Source organism: Brachycentrus maculatus, unplaced genomic scaffold (genome assembly GCF_059751285.1).
Source record: "Brachycentrus maculatus isolate JH-2025_06_01 unplaced genomic scaffold, ASM5975128v1 h1tg000670l, whole genome shotgun sequence".
NCBI classification, from domain to species: Eukaryota; Metazoa; Arthropoda; class Insecta; order Trichoptera; family Brachycentridae; genus Brachycentrus; species Brachycentrus maculatus.
The window spans coordinates 101,042-121,948 of NW_028281403.1; the positions used below are offsets into that span (position 1 = coordinate 101,042).

At 31.3% G+C, this 20,907-nt stretch overlaps 1 protein-coding gene across 1 annotated transcript; it reads right to left on the minus strand.

Moving 5' to 3' along the window:
* Nucleotides 1–444: 444 nt before the first annotated feature.
* On the minus strand, nucleotides 445–20,087 carry Hn (phenylalanine hydroxylase). The gene is made up of 6 exons (XM_088274425.1): nucleotides 19,867–20,087; nucleotides 12,250–12,553; nucleotides 9,432–9,791; nucleotides 6,740–7,002; nucleotides 2,548–2,777; nucleotides 445–734 (listed from the first exon to the last, which is right to left on the minus strand). Exons 1-6 carry the CDS (start codon nucleotides 19,936–19,938, stop codon nucleotides 578–580), a joined length of 1,386 nt encoding a protein of 461 aa, XP_088130551.1. The 5' UTR covers nucleotides 19,939–20,087; the 3' UTR covers nucleotides 445–577.
* Between the last annotated feature and the right edge of the window lie 820 nt (nucleotides 20,088–20,907).

Sequence of the window (20,907 nt, forward strand, 5' to 3'; positions counted from 1 at the left end):
GGGATCAAAATAATTTAAAGAGATTTTTCAATAAAATATTCATGTATTTATTATTAGGTACCTGAAATTTGACTGAAAAATGGAGGGTATGGGTTTATTTTATGATCAAGATCAATCTCCATCTTCGATTTGAAAAATATGGTGATAACTAAAAAATAAGAAATTTAAAAAAATTGGTGATAAAGAAAAACACAAAATTTTGGCCAAAACTGTATATTTAAAAGACAAAGAACAATGTACTTTCCTTAACTTAAAAAGTAAAAATTGTTTGTATATTTAAAGCACACACACTCATAATACATATATATATATATATATATATATATATATATATATATATATATATATATATATATATATATATATATATATATATATATATATATATATATATATATATACATACATATTTAAACACATATGTGTGTGTACGCATTTAAAAGAAGAGTTAAATGAACTTTAAAACAATATATTTCTTATTATCTGGGTGTTAAGAATATCAACCCGCAAAGTAAAGCATTGGAAAAGCTTTATAAATAAATTTAAATATTTCTTAACAAAATGACTTATTTAACAATTAAAGCTTCCTCATTGAGTGCAAGAGAACTTGCATGTCCTGTTGTACGTCCTGGATCAGTTTTTGTATTTGAGGTTTAGAATCCAAGATGTCAACACTCTGCGTGTAAGGGTTGTAACGGACTCCGAAATCACGCGGGATGGTCTCGGCGTATTTCCTGAAAAAAAAAAACAATGTTACCAATGTTTAAAAGTTTTTTAGTGTAATTTAAATTATGTGATAGTCGTCGTTAGGTGTATATACTTGTATATATTCGTATATGGCTAGGGATAAGGGTATGATGTTCCTTGATTTACTCGTCTGCATATTATAGACACGTACTATATTAGTGAGAGAATATGGCTAAGCATTTTTAGAAAAGGGTGTGCTATAGCTTAAATTCGTTATCTTCATTCTTACATTTCTATTATCGTAATTATTTTATGAAACTGCATAAATATGTCTACTACGTATACCAAAAATGTCAAATTAATTCCATTTGCTTATTCATAGCTAAATGGAATTACATACATTGACAGTAAGTAGTTTATGTTTTAATTTTCAATGAAACACAAAAATTTTTTGAGTCTACTACGTTGTATTTTATTAACAAAAATAATTAAAAAATTAATATTGTGACAATTGTTTTGCCTTGTTAGGGCATTATAAAACGGACATTCGTTTGATAATGCCCTAACAAGGCGACATAATTGTCACAATATATTTTTTTTTTGTGTTTTTGTTAATACAATACAACTTAGTAGACTCAAAAAATCTGTGTTTGGTTTAAAATTAATACATAAATTAAAATGGAGTTCTACAAATTAAACGCCAAATCAATAAATGAGTAAGTTGTATTTTGATATTTTTTCTTTTGCTTCACAGTTAATTTATTTGAACGTTAATATAACCTACATGGTCACTAACCTTGTCCAAGTCATTTATCGGTCATCTATGAAAACCCCATTTTTTCTAGATACTAAATATAATTATTCTCATTCGATCAAGTATCTTCTGGTTTGCTTTCCGCCGATAACCTTTCTCACCCATATTTATCACACATCTTTAAATCAAAATAACTTCGTCAATGTAAACATTTATTCTCCATGCGTCTTTAACTCACATAATAAATTTGAATATGTTATTTTTGGTTAGGTTAAAGTATACATAAAAGTAAACTGATATAACAATGCTCTCTCACCAGAACTGTACGCATTTTAAATATGAAAAAAAACGAATGAATTTTTCTAATCATTTCTCTTTTTTTTAATATTCCGATCATATTAATGATAGAAAGTTTATGGTAAAGAGTGTATGTATTTTTTAAATCTTGAAAAAATGTTGTTTTTTACCACTCTAGTATTATATTGTTATAATAAGTTTCGGACGCCAATGATGTTTTCATCTATGGATTTATATTCCAACCCTTAGATGAAAGCATCTGTAGCTTCCAAAACTAGTCATTACAATATAATACTCAAGTGATGAAAAATATTGATTTATTTTTAATTTAATTTAATATTTGTATGAACACATCGAAAGAATTACAAATTATATTTGCAAAACTAAAACAAGTCTTTACAACATAATATTCAAGTGGTAAAAAAAGTGACTTATTTTTAATTTAATTTATTATTTGTATGAACACATTGAAAGAATTACAAATTGTATTTTCAAAACTAAAATTCAGATATTCCTGAAAATTCATGAAATATTTTGTAAAAACACGTGCTATTATCATTATAAATAGAATTCATTATACACATGATAGAAACGTGGACGGATTTGGCATCACTCGTATGAAATAAATATTGCATCCGAATCGATCACTTAGAGTATGGTGTGGCCACGTCAATAACTTCATCCTCTTATCGCACCACATGTCTCGAGACTTGACATTCATTCAACATTGAATGTCATCTGACTGAGAAACAGAGATCGAGATCGAGAAGAAGCAGAGATCGAATATCATACACGATTGAGTAACTTACTTCATTTTTTCCTTTGCGTCTTCAAAGCTTTCGGCTACGTAGTAGATAGGCTGGTACTCTGTTATCGGATATTTCTGCAACGCGGTCTTGACTGGTTCAAACGACCTGATTTCTGGCTTATCAGAAAGGCAGTATTGTAATTCTCCGTATGACGATAGTAAACCAGCGCCAAATGCCTTCATCTTGCCATCTTGGTTGCATAAACCGAATTCCACCGTAAACCAAAAGCACTGAAAACAAGCGTAAATTAATTCATACCAAATAACGTACACAAACAAACGGTATATTCAAAAGCTTCATTATATCCTTGACGATACATGTAAAATGACTCATTTTGAGTCAACGTTTTCAGACACACAACATATTTTATCTACGTACACACGTACAAACCAAAAACACTGAAAAAAATCGTAAATTAATTCATACCAAATACTGAAAACAAGCGTAAATTAATTCATACCAAATAACGTACACAAACAGACGGTATATTCAAAAGCTGCATAATATCCTTGAAGATTCAAGTAAAATGACTCATTTTGAGTCAACGTTTTCAGACACACAACATATTATAATCTACGTACACACGTATAAACCAAAAACACTGAAAATAAGCGTAAATTAATTCATACTAAATACTGAAAATAAGCGTAAATTAATTCATACCAAATAACGTTCACAAACAGACGGTATATTCAAAAGCTGCATAATATCCTTGACGATTCATTTAAAATTACTCATTTTTAGTCAACGTTTTCAGACACACAACATATTATATCTACGTACACACAAACATTATAATAAACGAGCATTCTTTATTGTATGAAACATGGTATAAATAAAATGAATCTCAAGTCAACACAAGTAAAAAGTAATATGCAAATTCAGAAAAATAAAGTAAAAACTTGAACATGATTTGATGTAAAATTGTTGATTATAATAAGTATACTGTTTACTTCTTTCCAATGAAAGTTACATTAAAATGAATTCTTAAGTTAAACGTTACCTTTATTGTTAAAAATAAAGTAAAATAAACAAGTCTTATTCAAAATAATGATTAAAATAATAATAGTTACAAAAAAATTAAAAACCAGATAATATACTGAGATAAAAAGTATAAAAATATATTGGCGAAGGTACAATATTTCAATTTCGATTTCAATGATTAGTCACAAAGTCAACGCTAAATAAATAAGTCAAATATAAATTTTGATTGACACTTTTCACGACTCCGCTTCGTCTAAATTACAAATCCTTATGATAATTTAGTAACTAACGTAATTTATACAGTCACCAGAAAAATAAGAATGAAAATAAAAAGTAGCTTTTTGTAAATAGCTAAAAATTAATTGAAGAATTATTGAATAATTATGTAAAGGTTTCATTCGACGATGAATATACATAAAACACCTTTTCATACGAATCCAAATAGAGAATAGGCGTTTTACTTACATATATGCATGGTCGGCGAAACCTTTACATTAATGTTTAACTCAAAGAAGTTTTGCTTATTTACAAAAAGCTACTGATTATGTTCGATAGTTATCTAAATTATTTAAATCCTAGCATAGGTTATACATCGGTTGTTATTTAATATATCACGGACTAACTGAATAATTACCACGTATGTTTATTATCATGTTTCTTTGACCCTTATTGACCACAAAAGTCACCTGCTGCTTCTTAAAGGCCTTCCAATTTCATACCACTATTTTCCTAGGCTTTTCCAATTCATCTTAGAATAAAATTAAGTTTATCTTCATCACCTAATACAGTTTTCAACTTGTTCAATATATGCACAAACATAAAATACTAATAAGAAAATAACAAAATAAACGGACGAAAACTTTAGATTATATTTTTACATAATATTATATTATGCACAATTAGCTTAAAGCAAGCTAAAGTTTAATAATTATTATTATAATAATGTCCGATGTGGAGTTCATGGAGTTCACAAACTATCTCCAGGCTTTTTTGCCGGTCGCCAGCTCCCTTGCATCCTCCCAAGTCAGTTCAGACGAGAGCTGCCAACAAATTGCCAGCAGTGGACGTCCTGAGCGGCGCGAACCTGATGCCTTGTAAAAGAGGCAAACTTTATCAAGGCTCTCGGGAGGCATACGGAGTACATGGCCTAGCCAACTGAATCGCCTTTTCTTGACGACAGTTGTGAACAAGATTTTCTGCGTCCTAGGCCTTATCTCTTCATTCCTCACAAATCAAACCACCGCACGCCTAATACCCTTCGCAGACATCTATTCACAAAGCTAAGTACACGGCTGCGATAGGCTCTAAGTTTAATTATTATTTCAGCAATTTGTGCCACAGGTACTTAGTCAAATTCGGTTCAGAATTCTGCCGAAAAATCCTTCCTCTTGAAGTGTTCCATATTATCTCATCTTCATAGTTCTCATCTTCGTGATGATTGACGTTTCAAGAAGAAGAATCAGGAATAAGATACAGGAAGAAGATTCAGGAAGAAGTATAATACTTGATCATTAAATGATTGGTTTTGTCCATGATGACATAGATCACGTCATCATGGGCATGACTAACCACCCAATGACAAGCGTAGAAAACCCACGTTAGCCGAAAACGAACAGCAGTCTTCAAACAGTCGAATACCATCCGGAAACAGCACCGTACACGTAAACTAATTATCACACAAATTGTAAGAATAGCCTCTAAAGGTGGAGACTGACTGGAGCATTTCGTCGTAACGTAACACGTTACGATGCGAGCATTCAGGCAGTCAGGACACCGAGCCGAGCGCTCCATCAATAGTTTCGGATGCTCGCTGATGCTCGCCGCGAGCGATGTTACGACGTTATGTTACGACGAAATGCTCCGGGCAGTCTCCACCTTTAAGTATATCCTATTTGAGTCATTCAACCTGGTTGCCCCTCTTAAACATTTATTAAAAGCTGTCCCATCGCATTCCCAGATCTGATACAGAAGCATCTACGCTGCCTGATAGACCTTCTCTTGCAAAGCAACTTAGTTCTCTGGGATATATGTGCATGGATTCGCCGGAATTGCTGGAACGTATAAGTATTAGAGTTCCCGGTCGCATCACCAGGACAACTGACACCTTAGCGCTTCCTACGAGTAGAACAAACTCTAAACATAGTTCTCATATTTATTGTTAATCAAAATTAATGAACGTTGAATATGGGAAGTTTGATAGTTTCTATAGCCAGCACTGAGATCGCGTACATAGAAAGTCAATATTTATATCGTGGTGTGTCTCATTTTTTCACATAAATGGTCTTGAACTTTAGCTTTGATCTTTGCCTTTTCCCCTTTTCCTACCTCCCGCCCCTCTTCCAGATATTTATATTAAATGACATATCGCTCGCTCCTTTCAACAACGTCGTTTATCAAAAAACTTAATTTTTCAGGAGATCGATTTTGAAAAATATAATAAAATGTATTAACAATAAATATCAAGCCACTTATTGAACATTTTACTGTGCAACAGATCTTTTGAGGTAAAACCTGAATGTTTTTTCTCCATTTGAAAAATATTAAACACATTTAAAAAAATACTTAAACAATACATATTCTTCAAAATGCAAAAACAACACTTTTTGCCCTGCAGCGGGTAAATATTAAGTTAAAAATGTGTCGCTTTTGCTGGGATATAGTACATCTGGGCATTTTGAAAACATGCACATCTAAAAATTTATGATTTTTGATATTTGACGTTGTTGAAAGTAGTGTGTGATATGTGAATGCAATGTTACAAATACCTATTATTTTTTGACATTTCAACAAAGATGAGGAGGAATATTGAAATAGGGATGCATTTACGGGGCATACGACCGTTATAGGCTGGTTTAAGTGATCGCTTTGCACACCCATAATATTGACTAATTCTACTCATGATTTACAACCCATTTCGAATTTTGGTCCAATTTCGAAACATCGTTCTAAAATCACTAGAATTTCACTACAGACATCTATTAGTGAGGTGAATATGGCCTTTGATGAGATGTCAAGAAATAATAAAAAAAATAATTCCTATAATTGGAGATAATCCGGATTTGGACACAGTCAAAATTTTGTTTACAAATACCTGTTTTTTGTTACACATTAATGTAAATGTATTTATGTAAATGTTCTGTAAAATAAAAATAAAATAATAGTAAAAAAAAAAACAAGTGTGAGTCGGCAGCTGGTTGTGGTATTTTACCGTGGCCAGCTTCTCGATGAAGTCGTCCGGAGCGCCGAGGGACGCCAGGCCGATCTCCTGCGAGAAGGTGGCGAAGGCGGGGTCCGCGAACAGCGGCGCGTGGCCCAGCAGCTCGTGGCAGACGTCCGGCTCGGGCGTGTACAGCGGCCGGCTGGGGTGGCGGATGTACTGCGTGGAGTGGAACACCCGGAAGGCCAGTCCGGCCAGGAAGTCGCGCGACGACAGCAGCCCGGCCACCGGGCGCAGCGTGAAGCCTGTGCAATCTAAAAACAATGAAAACATTTAACCTTTCATATTATTTTTTGACATCTCATCAAAGATGAATAAGACCGTCATAGGTTGGTTTTAGTGATCACTTTACACACGTGTAACATTCACCAATTCTACCCATTATTATTATTATTCATTAGTGCCCAGACTTCCATATTCTTCTTCATCTTTGATGAGATGTGGGGGTGTCTGGATGGTTTCATTCTCCTCACATTCGCATACCCTTCGTAGCCTTTCTCACCTAACGACATCTTCGATCTCGCATATCTCCCTTATCAGAAATGAAGACTCGAAGACTCATATCAGGCAAGAGTCTACGAGACAGAATATTTAACCTTTCATCATCCAAAAATTACACGTGATCCGAAGCAGGGTACCAAAAGACTCTGTTCATATGCGTATGGATATCGTCGTACGCCACCCAGAGTCACAGAGTCACAGATTCCATATCCTTTCCAGCACGCCGCCGAGCGCCGACTAAGCGAGAGTTAAACGATAAACGAGAACGCTAGCAGACAAAAATTTTGACAAAAATAGCAGACAAACCTTTTTTTTTTAATTTTTTTGTTAAAAAAATGTTTATTACTTCACTTATGGTGAAAATCAACCACTCTTATTTATATCATAACTAAACAACGTAATTGAATGGAGGCATGAAAGAAAGTGTTTACTAACACCGCTTCCCGCGGGGACAGACAGTGAGAATAGAACTCCAAACCACTCTATCTTTGCAAACACTCTTCGCCTTTTCTTCAGTCAGGAGTCGGAAAAATTGGTGGGTAAATATAAGGAGGTGTATAAATGCGAAAAAGGCGAATATTGTTTGCACATGCAAAGTGATGTGGCGTTTTATTATCTCACAACATTTAGAGTGTGTCCAAATACACAAAATCTGGATTATCTCCAATTACAGGAGTTATTTTTATATTATTTTTTGACATCTCATCAAAGATGAAGAAGAATATGTAAGTCTGGGCATTTACGGGGCTGACGACCGTCATAAGCTGGTTGAATTTGAGTATTGTGGTTGTCAATAATGGGTAGAATTGGTGAATGTTACACGTGTGTAAAGTGATCACTTAAACCAGCCTATGACGGTCGTCAGCCTTCCATATTCTTCTTCACCTTTGATGAGATGTCAAAAAAAAAAATTATTATCTCTGCCTACCCCTGCGAGGAACGGCTTGAGGGCAAGTGAGTTAGATTGAAGATCGATTCGTAGCACCATTAAGATTGCATGTTTATATGAAGGTGCCAAACAAATCATAATCAGCGCGAAAACATATTTTTCATTAAAAAATAATTATTTTTTAGTAATCAAGAAAAATTGTTTGTCAGAAGTGGAGCGATAATAATTCCGTTTTATTTATATGCTATTTCACGAATCTTACGTAATACCTGTTGATAAAACTATATTGGTGGAAATAAGTTCGTGATTGTTGTTGGATTTGTACAATTTAAATGGATAAAAAACAACATATTCAAATTTTAAATTCAGATAACCGATGTAGAAATAAATGTTTTTGTTAAAAATTATGATATTAGGTTAAGGATTTTAGATGAGGTCGAAAGCAGATCATTTATCGAATTTGATTACCAGAATTATTTAATTAAAAAAAAACGGCGTGATACGAGAATGGGCTTGGAAGATTTCTAGGCAAAAAATAAACTATCAGCACTGCATTTTACTCGTATACGAGTATATTGGACACGATCCAATACCTTGGCTCAATGTAACAACACAAAATAATATGTTTAAAATAAAAGGCTTGTTAAAAAAATCACGACGCATATAATTTTTTAACTGTCCATCACGCCGCTTCCCGCTGGGGTAGGCAAAGAGAATAGAACGCCACGCCATTACATTTTTGCTAACAATATTCGCCTCTTCTTCATTCACGAACCTCCTCACATATACCCGCGATCAATCCAAATATTTCTAGTATTTTTCATGTATTTGAAAAACTTGATCACGCCGAAATTTTATCGATCTTCCTCTCCTTCTATTTCCAACATGCACCTCATAAATTTATTTTACTGTCCTTTTTTCACCCAATCGATCCACATGCCCAAACCATCTCAACCCATCTTTCTTAATTTTATCTATAATGCTTATCTCACTGAGCCTTTAATTATTTCCTTGTATAATCATTCGAACATGTATCATAGATCGTTTTGCCTCACATTCATCTGACAGATTGCATTTCGACTGCATTCAATACACTTTCATCTTTCTTTGGCCGGCTCTATGCTTAATAACAATAACTAGAGGAGAAGGAGTCATGTACATACCGGCTCTTACCAGAGGACTCTAATTGGTCGTAGGCCGAACTTATTATAAATTGGAGACCGATATCCAAGTATGACACAAAAATAAATAAAACAGCAATTACTTATGAAAAAAATGATTTTTCATTCCTACCTTTAAGGAAATTGGAAACATCTTCCAATTGAGGAATATTATCCACCCTGTATCCGCAGTTCTCAATGAGCAGTGGGAACACGTGGTTGTGCTCTCTGCAAGCGTGTGTCGGGTACAGCTCCGTCAGCTTTTTGAACACCACGCCCCACGTGATGATCTCCTCGGGCGTGTAGTCCACGTGGGGCAGAGGTTCTCCATGCTTGTAGTGATAGGCGATGTCCGCAAAGTACTTCCTGCGCTCCCGGTACACCGGATCCCTGAAGCCGGGATGGTCGGAGTCCAGCTCTGATCCGTAAGACAGGATCTGATTGGCGAAGCGATCTAAGTCCCTGATTCGTCGAGGGAACCATGGCACTGACGCTGGAAACAAGTTGAAACGTTAACCGGCATATTTTCACCGTAGATTTTCCTCGAATGACATCTATAAGAAGACGAAACAACTCTTGGATGCTACAGGAAAATTATTCAAACGCATGGCCTAGGAGACATTGCCCAAGATAGAAAGACTTATTTGCTTAGATGGCCAGCTGGAGTGTCCCTTAGAGTCAAAATAAAGAGTTCATACATTTGTAGAAGCCTGGGTGTAACTGACATCAATATTAAGGTAAAAAGGCAACAGAGATAGTATGAGCACAAAGGACGTAGAGAAACTGAACATATTATAAACCAGGCGATAGCTATGGATCTTTCTCGAATAACATCCAAAGGAAGACCAAAAAACTCTTGGATGCTGCTGAAAGAAAATATGATTCCAAAGGCATGGCCTAAGTGAAGCTGCTCAAGATAGAAGGACTTACAACCGGAGGACGAGGAAAGCTGATCCCAACAGTCTACAAAGACGATAAGTTGGAATGGAGCCAGGAAGAAAAAGAAAAGAAAAGAATTTCTTTTTTTAAAACAGATTTTACTAGTAGGTTAACTCTGTTCACAGTTATATTACCTCTATTTTTTTAATTAAATTGATTAAAGTAAAAAAAATATATAGATTAAGTATCTTAATAATTAAATAAATTAAAGTATAATAATTTTAAAAAAATAGAGGTAAAATATCTGTGAACAGAGTATACTTCTACTCGTATACTTTTATCAGAACATACATAGATGTCTGAGTTGAAAATGTATCAAATTTACAGTATTTGTAATTTGATAGGATTACTTGAGGAAGTCTTTACTAGAGATTATTGGTTGTTCACTTAACTATGCTTACCTGCTCAATATGATTGAATGTTATTTTAATAGCGTTTATTTTCGATACGATTTTTTTTATTTTATTGAAAAATATGCCAGTAAAAAAGTTTTTTTTAACGATGTTCATTTTTTATATTTTTCTAGTGATTCGTTATTTTGTTTGCTATTTTTTTTAATTAACCAATTTTAAAATCGATGATATTAAATAAAATAAAAATGCATAACAAATTAACGGGCATTATTCACTTTTTTCAACAACGTCATATTTCAAAAATCGTCAATTTTCAGTTGTGCATGTTTTCGGAATGCCCTGAAAATGTTCTTTATCCCAGCAAAAGCGGCATATTTTTAACTCAATATTTACCCGCCACAGGGCAGAAAGTGTTGTTTTTGCATTTTGATGAAAAGGTATTGCTTAGTTATTTTTTTTAAATATTTTTAATATTTTTCAAATGGAGAAAAAACAACCAGGTTTTAACTAAAAAGATCTGTTGCACAGTGAAAAGTTCAAAAAGTGGCTTCATATTTATTTTTAATACATTTGACTATATTTTTTAACTTTAAAAATGATCTCCTGAAAAATCAAGTTTTTTGATAAATGACGTTTTTGAAAGGAGTGAGCGATATGATATTACACTTTATGAGAAATTCAATATTATATTATGAAATAATTTATTACATTACAATAAATACATTTATTTACTCACAATTAACGTTAATTTATGTATTACATATCTTAATTGAAATGGTAGTAGATAATGGTTGCCTTAGTAAATACATTTTCGCCATCATGCCTCGTTTATGCAAAACGGAAATTATACATTCAAATCGAAATATTATTCAATTATTATAACGTAGGGGCTGTCACGTTGACTATAATGATGGAATTAAGCGACTGATTTTATAATCGATTGATTTGTAGCTTACTTATTTATTAATCGAACAACTTGTTCGAACAAATAGAAAGACAAACCTTCGAAAAAAAAAACTTAATCGACCACTAAAAAAAGATCATTTCGTATGAATTCAAGTCAGAGATATTTAAAATAAATCATTTTTAATATTTTTTTATTTATAATAATGCATATAATTTATTTAAAAGAGCAATCAAATATTGGTAAATATTTATTTGCTGATATTAATTAACTATTTCTAATAAGCTTCGACAACTATAAGAATAAGTACTCATTTTAACTAAAAATTTAGGTTCTAAGCGATTTTCATCAATTGGTATATTAAACTATAAAAGATATCTACTATTTTAGGAATGCAGTTGAAAATCAAGGCTTCTAACTACCTTACTAACTAATCATCACGCTGCCTTTTTGCAGGGGTAGGCAGAGAGAATAGAACGTCACACCACTCTATCTGAAACAATCTTCACATTCACACATATCCGCCGATTTTTTTGACACCTAACCTGGCCTCTTCTAAGTATATTAAATATTTGGACACGCCAATTATTCCTCGATGCTCTTTTGCTTATATTTTTCACTACATTCACCTGATAAATTGTGTTACAATTCACTCCTTGCTCATTTGTTCCACATGTCCAAAACATCTCAAAAAACATTTTCTAATTTGATGGATAGTGCTTATTTCAACCTATCTTTATGTGCCAACTGTTTACCTTTTTCTTCTTTGAAATTTCTCGAGATGATGCTAAAGTATCCAGTGGATTCCTTTAACTCCTCAATGGCTCCTTCAAAGTCTCCCGTTCCGTGAGTGCACTCCACCATGAACTCGTATCCCGGGCCCCTGAGCGAAGACCGGGACTCGATGTGGCTCAAATTTACTTTGTTCCTGGAGAATATCTTCAAGGACCTGGCAAGAGTTCCTGCCTGGTCTCCGTCCTTGGGTGAGAATATGACACACGTGCTCTCAGATGAATCCCGACCTTCTTTGATGTAATTTCCCCCATCCATAAGCTTTGGCTGTTGAGAAAAACCGATATGACTGGTTACTAAGCTTTGAATCATGTAAAAATGTTTTTTCACTATCCAATTAGCAGATTATTGTTATGCAATACGTCAATAATCACATGGTGATTTTTTTTGAACTTGACGTATTTCAAAAGAAATGTATTACCACAGCAATTTTTTTTTAAATATATTTTGTATATATACAGTTGCGTTAAAATTATAAAACAGGACTCTAACGCCATCAGAGCAAGTTATAATATATTAGAAAATAAATAATATTATAAATTGTAAACAGAAATTTCAACAATGAAACATGCTACTTTTTCTCTTTTTCAATGCAAAATGATTTTTTCTCGTTATATTTACTATATATCTTAATTACAGCATCGACCGGTTTCAAAACGAACAGCTTCTTCCTCAACACCAATTCATACTAAAAAAAACTTCTTCATATATACTAAAAACATGGACATTCCCAAGTCATCCCAATGGCTAAATATTTTAATGTTTTGTTATGTACAATAGATAGATATTAATAATAGGTCTTGTGAAAAGAAGTTGTTTGTATCGAAACCGGTAGATATCATAAGGAAGTTTTAAAATATGTTAAAGGTTTGAAAAAAAAATGATAAAGTTAAAAGTCGTGTAATAATTTTAAAGTTATTTTGTAAGTTGAAAATTTTAAATAAAACGCAAAGTCATTGCTTCGAATACTAATAACATGTATTTTTGTATTGGATTACCTGGCTTAAAAATATTACGATGAAAAGAAAATTGGTAAAAGAAGATAATAAATTAATTTTATTTTTTATATGTTTTTTTTTTAAATAAAATTATACGCATTAACGGACAATGTTATTATGACTACTGATATTGTTGCGATGAGGATTATCATATTTTTGTTTTTATAAATATTTATCGCAGAGTAAATTGATAAAACTGTTTTTGCAAATGAATTATTAATAATGGTGACACAAACAAAGGAGGGTGAAATTGATAAAACCAGAGTTTATCAGCATTTCCCCATCAAAATTATAATTCACTCCTCTTGTAAATATCTGACGCCAAGAATAGGCAATATGGTCGGCAAGAGAACGCACCTAGTAGTCTATAGGTAGCCTCTTTTACTATTTCGGTAGTTCTCATTTTAACCATAGGACGCGGATTTGACTTGGGAGTAGGACTAGGACCCAGTTTGTAGACCACATATGCTTCACTAAGAGACCAAATAAGGAATGAGGAAATAGGAACAGAACCAGAAAGCGGATATCATGGATCGCGTAGCAAAACGGAAGTCGCAATGCCCAGGACACGTGGCAAGAAAAAACACCACAAGATAGACTCCTAAAATGTTAAGATAAACCTTGCGAGAATAAGGGCGTTGGAAGGCCTCAAAAAGATGGTTAGTCGACAAAGTCACTGTGAGGGGTAAAATTGGCTGGAACCAGCAAAAGACCGAAAAATAATGGAACAGTACTACAGGAGAATGAAAGCCGTTGAGGACAGTAGGCTAAAGAAGCGAAAATATGATATGGTTTGCATATGAAGCGGATATGATTTTTTTAAGTAATAAATATCACAAATTTGAGTCACCAGAAAAATAATGTAGTATGCAAATGTTTAAAGTTAATTATATGGATACACATATATATATTTATATATATATATATATATATATATATATATATATATATATATATATATATATATATATATATATATATATATATATATATATATATATATATATATATATATATATATATATATATATATATATATATATATATATATATATATATATATATATATATATATATATATATATATATATATATATATATATATATATATATATATATATATATATATATATATATCCAGATCCACCGATACATTCAATCCAATTAAGCTCCAGCATTCGCTACCAATACGCCTTGTTCGGAAGTTTGCCAATTATAAATACATAGAATGGTATCTTGTCAATAATTCAGGCTGACTAATTGAAAGCAATGTATTGTTCAATTCATTTAACTTTGTATAATTCCACAACTTGTTACCAATAACACCAACCGATGTGTTTTAACTTCTACGAATGTTTGGGGGAGGGGGTGAGCATTGTTACAGGAGTCATCTTCAGTACGCTGTGGTACCGAAATGGAAAGGTACCTGTAATTGTGCTCAAAGCGTTGATAGAAGTAAATTAAATATACATAAGATGTGTGTAGAGAAAAAAAAGAAAAAATCTTATACTGTGATATCGCAAAAATATTTGAGTGTTTTCACGCTTTCTGTGTTGCACCCTCTTTCTTGATGTCTGATTGACAACCACACTATTCGAATTTTCAGAACGTCGCTTTATACTGATGTCACTAGAGCTTTTCTGGTTGAATTAAGAAAGCTTTTTATCGAATATGTGTGGAATGGTGAATGTTGGACGTGCGTAAAGTGATACCTTAACGACCCTATAAATAATGAGTTGTAAGCCCTGTGAATAAACTGACTTTCATATTCTTCTTCTATGATATCAAAAAATCTGAAGTGGAGAAACCTAGATTTGTGAATAAGTATTGTGAAATGTTGTGGATATTTTTTTGATTTGTTTTATTTCATAATTTTATCATAATTTTCAGTCGCGGTACTTGCATATAACATACTGTAATCTGATAGTTGTTATTTTGATGATTGCTTGTAAAGAATTCGGCTAGTTTAGAAACAAATTGGGAAGATTATATCAAATTTGAAACGTATCACACAACATACGAGTAAATTACAAAAAAAAAATTCATCAGAAAAAAATACCTACATACTTATATTGTATGTACAGAACTTATCTTCACATATTAATTTTGTATCATAGAACGTATCTATTAGAACTTTGGATGACGTAGAGTAAACAGCTCCCCCGTAGGTACCCTTATCACCCTCTCCCTAAGTATTGGCACTACTTATATAAGGTGAAAAAATCTAATATATGCGTAACCTCCAAAAATTATCAATATTACTTTATTTATCAAATAAATTGAACAAAATTCCATTGAAGACAAATAATATTTTAAAAAAATCTTGTTCATTCAATAGTTTTCTTTTTACCAATTTAATTTAATTTAATTTAAAAAGTGTACGTTATATTTGCTGTGTATAAAAAAACATTGCACATGTGATAGAAGTGAAACTCAAAAAAAATAACAAAGATTTCAAGTAAAAAACAGAGAGGGGGAGAGAGAGGGAATCTCATTCAACAATGTAGTTTTTTAATTTTTTTATGTAACTATATAAAAAATTTATATATATATTGTGCTACAATTTATACTATATTAAAATACTGGTATTAACGGTTCGTGATAACTAAATATGAGATATGTATATATCCGTGATTCCATTATTTCGAGATAAAGAGAAAAAAATGCATCTATTGTATGTAGTTCCGGAATTTGTTACTTTTTTTCATTATTTCAAACTCTTTTGGATTTCACAATATATTATACTTATGTACGAGTATAAATAAAGTGTAAAATATTAATATATGAAAACATCCCACTAAGGCATGACGTATACATTATATTTTAGATTATTATAAAGGGCACTGGCAAGAATACAATAGATATTATCAGAAATTAAATAAGATTAAAAGTGCTAATACAAACTACAAATATTTGATTTTAACAGAAAACAAAAAATTTAAATGATGAAAAAAAAAAGTTAATTAATATGTATATATTTATATGAGTTATATGTTTAAAAGAATAAGGTACTTAGATCTGTTTTAAAAAATAACAAAAAATTACTGATTTTAGATTTATTAAAACACAATGATAAATATTATTGACACAACACATGGTACCTTATCTGCTCATATATAGCGTCTGACGTTTATATCTATCGCTTTGTATCATTATATTAAGGTCGATCTTTTTTGCTCCAATCCCGTGGCGTCGAAATGTATAGCTCTCTTACTCTCTATGCTATATATTTCTTCTCGCTCATGTAACAAAATGTGCCTAATAAACGTGACGCGTCCTTGAAATTTGAATTACCGCCTAAGAAGGTTCACATAAAAAAGTATAAATTAAATAAAATAATAAATAAAATTAATTAAAAATAAAATTAAATAAAGTCTTAAATTAGTATCAGCATAATTTGCATAATATGGCTGAAGATTTTCTATGACATGTAACACAAAACAAAAACAAAATGGTAATAAAAGCGCAAAATAGCAGTTCATAGTAATACTAAAACTTTGCCATAGTATTTATTATACTCCTATAGGACCGCACGTGAATGTATAAATATGTGTGTAGGTACATTATAGATCATTATAGTCATAAATAGGTCGGATGATCAGTTGTATTCAATTGCAATTTTCATGGTTACTTCAGAGCGATAAACTATCGTTTGACGAGCTTTAACCTTTGATAGGATTTTTAAAAAATATGTCTCTACTAAGAAATTGTTTTATTATAAAGTTTGTTGATAATAGAGTCACGTAGGCCAAAACTTATTTTGCTTATCAGGGTATGACGTCATAAAGCCAACTATTTATTTTTATTTATCGAATTCATAAGCGAAAATAAATTGCGACGTATTTTTCTCGAGGGAAAAGTGCGATTAAAATGATGATAATAACTTAATAGTCGAGTTTGGTAGTTGGACGAGAATTTAGGGTGAAATTTCAAGGACGCGTGACGTTTACAAGGTTTATTTCGTTACGTGAGAGAGAAGAAAGATTTAATTAAAAAAGAAAGAAGGAGAAAGAGAGCTACTAAATACATTCAGACGGCATGGGAGTGGAACAAAAGAGACCGACGTGAAAACAACGATACAAAGCAGTAGAATGAGATAGTGTCGCGCATGCGTGCGTTGTGGATGTATCCGTCAGACTCTATATATGAACAGGGTACTCGTTTTTTTAAATATTTTTTTAAATGAAACTCTAGGCTATCATACTTTATATTCCGTAATTTTTATATCCTTTTCCTTTTCCTCCCTAACGCCCCTTTTCTAGGTATTTATATTTAATGACATTTGTAAAATTTTGTAAGTGGAATGTTAAAAATACCTGTTTTTTGTAACTCATTATTGTAAATGTATTTATGTATCTGTTCTGCAAAATTTCCAAATAAAATATAAAATATTTTTTTTTAAAGCTTTGAAATACATTTTACTTTTAATACTTAGTATTAGTGCTGATACTTTTTTGCTGAAAATACGATAACAAAAATGGAATTAAAATTATTTTATTTTATATCACTCATTAAACGTTACTTAGAGGCGTGACATATTTATTTATTATGAAGTCCAATATATTGACAAGATGTGTTTTGTACGCGAGAAAGAAAACATTGTGATTGCGTCATTAAAGTCAAATATTTTTGCATATTTATTACAGCGCCAACAGAGAAGAAGATGTGTTATTAAATTTTTATTTTATTTAATACATGTAGTTTTAAACAAAATCTAGAAAGAGAAATGCACATCGGTTGTTGAAGGCAAGTTCAATTTATTAAACACAAATTTATAATCGCTGCAATTTTTTTACAGCAACAATATATACTAATAAAACAATAATTTTCATACCGCAATGCCGTTATTCATCAATATAGAGGATAATAATACTCTTAAACAGGACTCAAAATATATATATATATATATATATATATATATATATATATATATATATATATATATATATATATATATATATATTTATATATATATATATATATATATATATATATATATATATATATATATATATATATATATATATATATATATATATATATATATATATATATATATTTATACATATATTTATTTATAGGGAGTTTCATATATCAAATTAAAATATGTACCTTTAGTACTTTAATAAAAAAAAATTATAAATATTTTTTTTCAATATATTTACATAAACACTGATTTTTCAAACTCCCGAAAAAAATATTTCTATAAGATAAATATAGGATGGAGCGATTAAAATTATAGTTTAATTTTTTTGAAAAATAAACTTATTATTAATTTGATTAGTACACCTGAGAATTGTTTGTCGAAAATGATATCGGCCCCTTGGCTACCTCGGCTGTTACAAAAGACGATAAAATTTTCAAAAATGAATTTATTTAAATTTATTCGTAAATCTGTAATGACTAGAGGGATGATGATAAGTTCATTTATGGTTTTTTGATTTTTTGGATTAAAATAGCCAAAACGAAAACAATTACGTTTAAGTAAAATTACAAGATCGTGCTGGCTAATTCATAGATCCACAACGTGAAATTACACATTCAAAGATTTTTCCTTCCCCCCAAAAAAACATTGTTTTATCAGCAGGATTTTAATTTTTTTTATTGAAGAAAATGTTTTCTGAAATGTCAAAATCGTTTAATTCATTTAGAAAACCTTCGTATTCGTACGTGATTTAAACTTTAATACAAAAAAAAACTGATTGACTTGTCAAATCTTCTTCACATTTCTGCCTCAAAAACCACATCAAACTATGATACGTTTCAAATGATTTTTTTCATATGGTTTTTGAAAATGATGCGAAATGCATCGAAACACTTGTCACAGTAGAGTTTAAGAAAAATTGGTATGTACTAAGTAATAAAATAAATAATTATATAAATAAAAATGGATAGATTTTACCACAAAGTGACTGCCGAATCAATTAATGGAATTAAAATTTATCGAAGTTCGAGATGAAATTTTATATCGAATTTTGACTGTCCGTCAAGAATCCAAAAACCATCGATGACATCTAAGTTTCAGATCTTTCGTGCCATTGTAGATATATGTATCTTACCTTTGTGAAATCGTTATTGAAAGTTTATACCCACTGAGTAATCTTATAAAGAATAAGTATATCAAACCTACTGAATCCATTTTCAAACAAAATTCCCGCTTAAACATGTTTTTTTTTTTTTTTTTTAAATATTTTTGATATTTCAAAATAGATAGAAATAGAAGAATATGGAAGTCTGATCCTTTCCGGGGATTTCGATAAGTGATCACTTTACATACATGAAAGATCCACCAATTATACCCATGATTTACAACCTTAATACTAAAATTATTGAAATTTCTGGACATATTGATCAAATTCGAAACACAGTATGCGAAAATCACATGAGCCATCTATTGTGAATACTAAGTAAATGTATTAAGACATACTGAAAATGCCGTAAATAATATTTTTTATTTATTTATTCATTCATTACAGTAAGAATTTTGCTGCACCACTCGTAAAATGAAAATTTTAAATTTTTCCCTTTTTTCGCTTACAATTATTGTTAATTAATACGCTGTATATAATTCGGATAGCTTACCTTATCTGGCGGAGAGTTTTCAGGTTGATTCTCGATTTTTCCGTTTAAATGTTTCACTTTTTGGCCCATCATCTTGATTTCAGGCGGCTATAAAGCTAGTTCCTTCTATAAATAGAGTGTTGTGTTGTTGGGTTATCACTGGAAACACACACAGCTAATAATACTAGGTTACTCGACACAGTAACGTGTTAACAGTTATGCTCGAATGTCCACGCCTAAGTAAATCAGTCCGAGAAGTATCTTCCTTTATATATACGGGTTTTTTAAATATATTATTTTATCAATATGTCGTGTAGCCGCCAGTTTACATGACTCCCGACCTTAGATTTTATTATGAATAATAAATTATGTCTCGTCGTCAATATATCTACGTACGTATTTAACATATTTACTGATTAAAAAATATACTTTCTTTGTTTTCTCTTACGACTTTAATCGCAATGTACTTTTGTTGCAAATGATGCGTTTATAAATGAGAACATTTAATTAAGATCTAATCGATATTTAAAACAGAAGTTTTCCATACTATAAATATAAATATCGATAACATTGTGAGACTTTTAATATTTCCAAACAAAAAATATGGGAATTATGGAGTGGTGCGTTTTACAAAATTATTCGCTGTAATCTGTATATACGTGTGTATACATTAAAAACTAACTAATTATCACGCCCGCTTATCCGCAGGGGTAGGCAGAGAGTATATATTGCCACACAAATCTGCCTTTGCAAACAATTTTCATTAAAAAAAATAATACAAAGCGATTTTTCTCTATAATATTTACTTAACACTACCCTGGACTTGTACTTAAAGCGAAGGGCTCGTAATCGTACCATTATGTATTAAACGAACAAGGTGAAAATTCTTTTATGCTATACAGTGCCTTGTGCATCATTGGGTGGGGATAAGGGTTCCAAAAGTAGGTGGAGAAAAATCTGGAAAAAAAATATTGAATTTGAAATTTTGGTTAGTAAGACAAGAGTTTATAGTAAAATGAGTATCATTGAAATAATTGAAATATCATTTATACTACCTTGCAG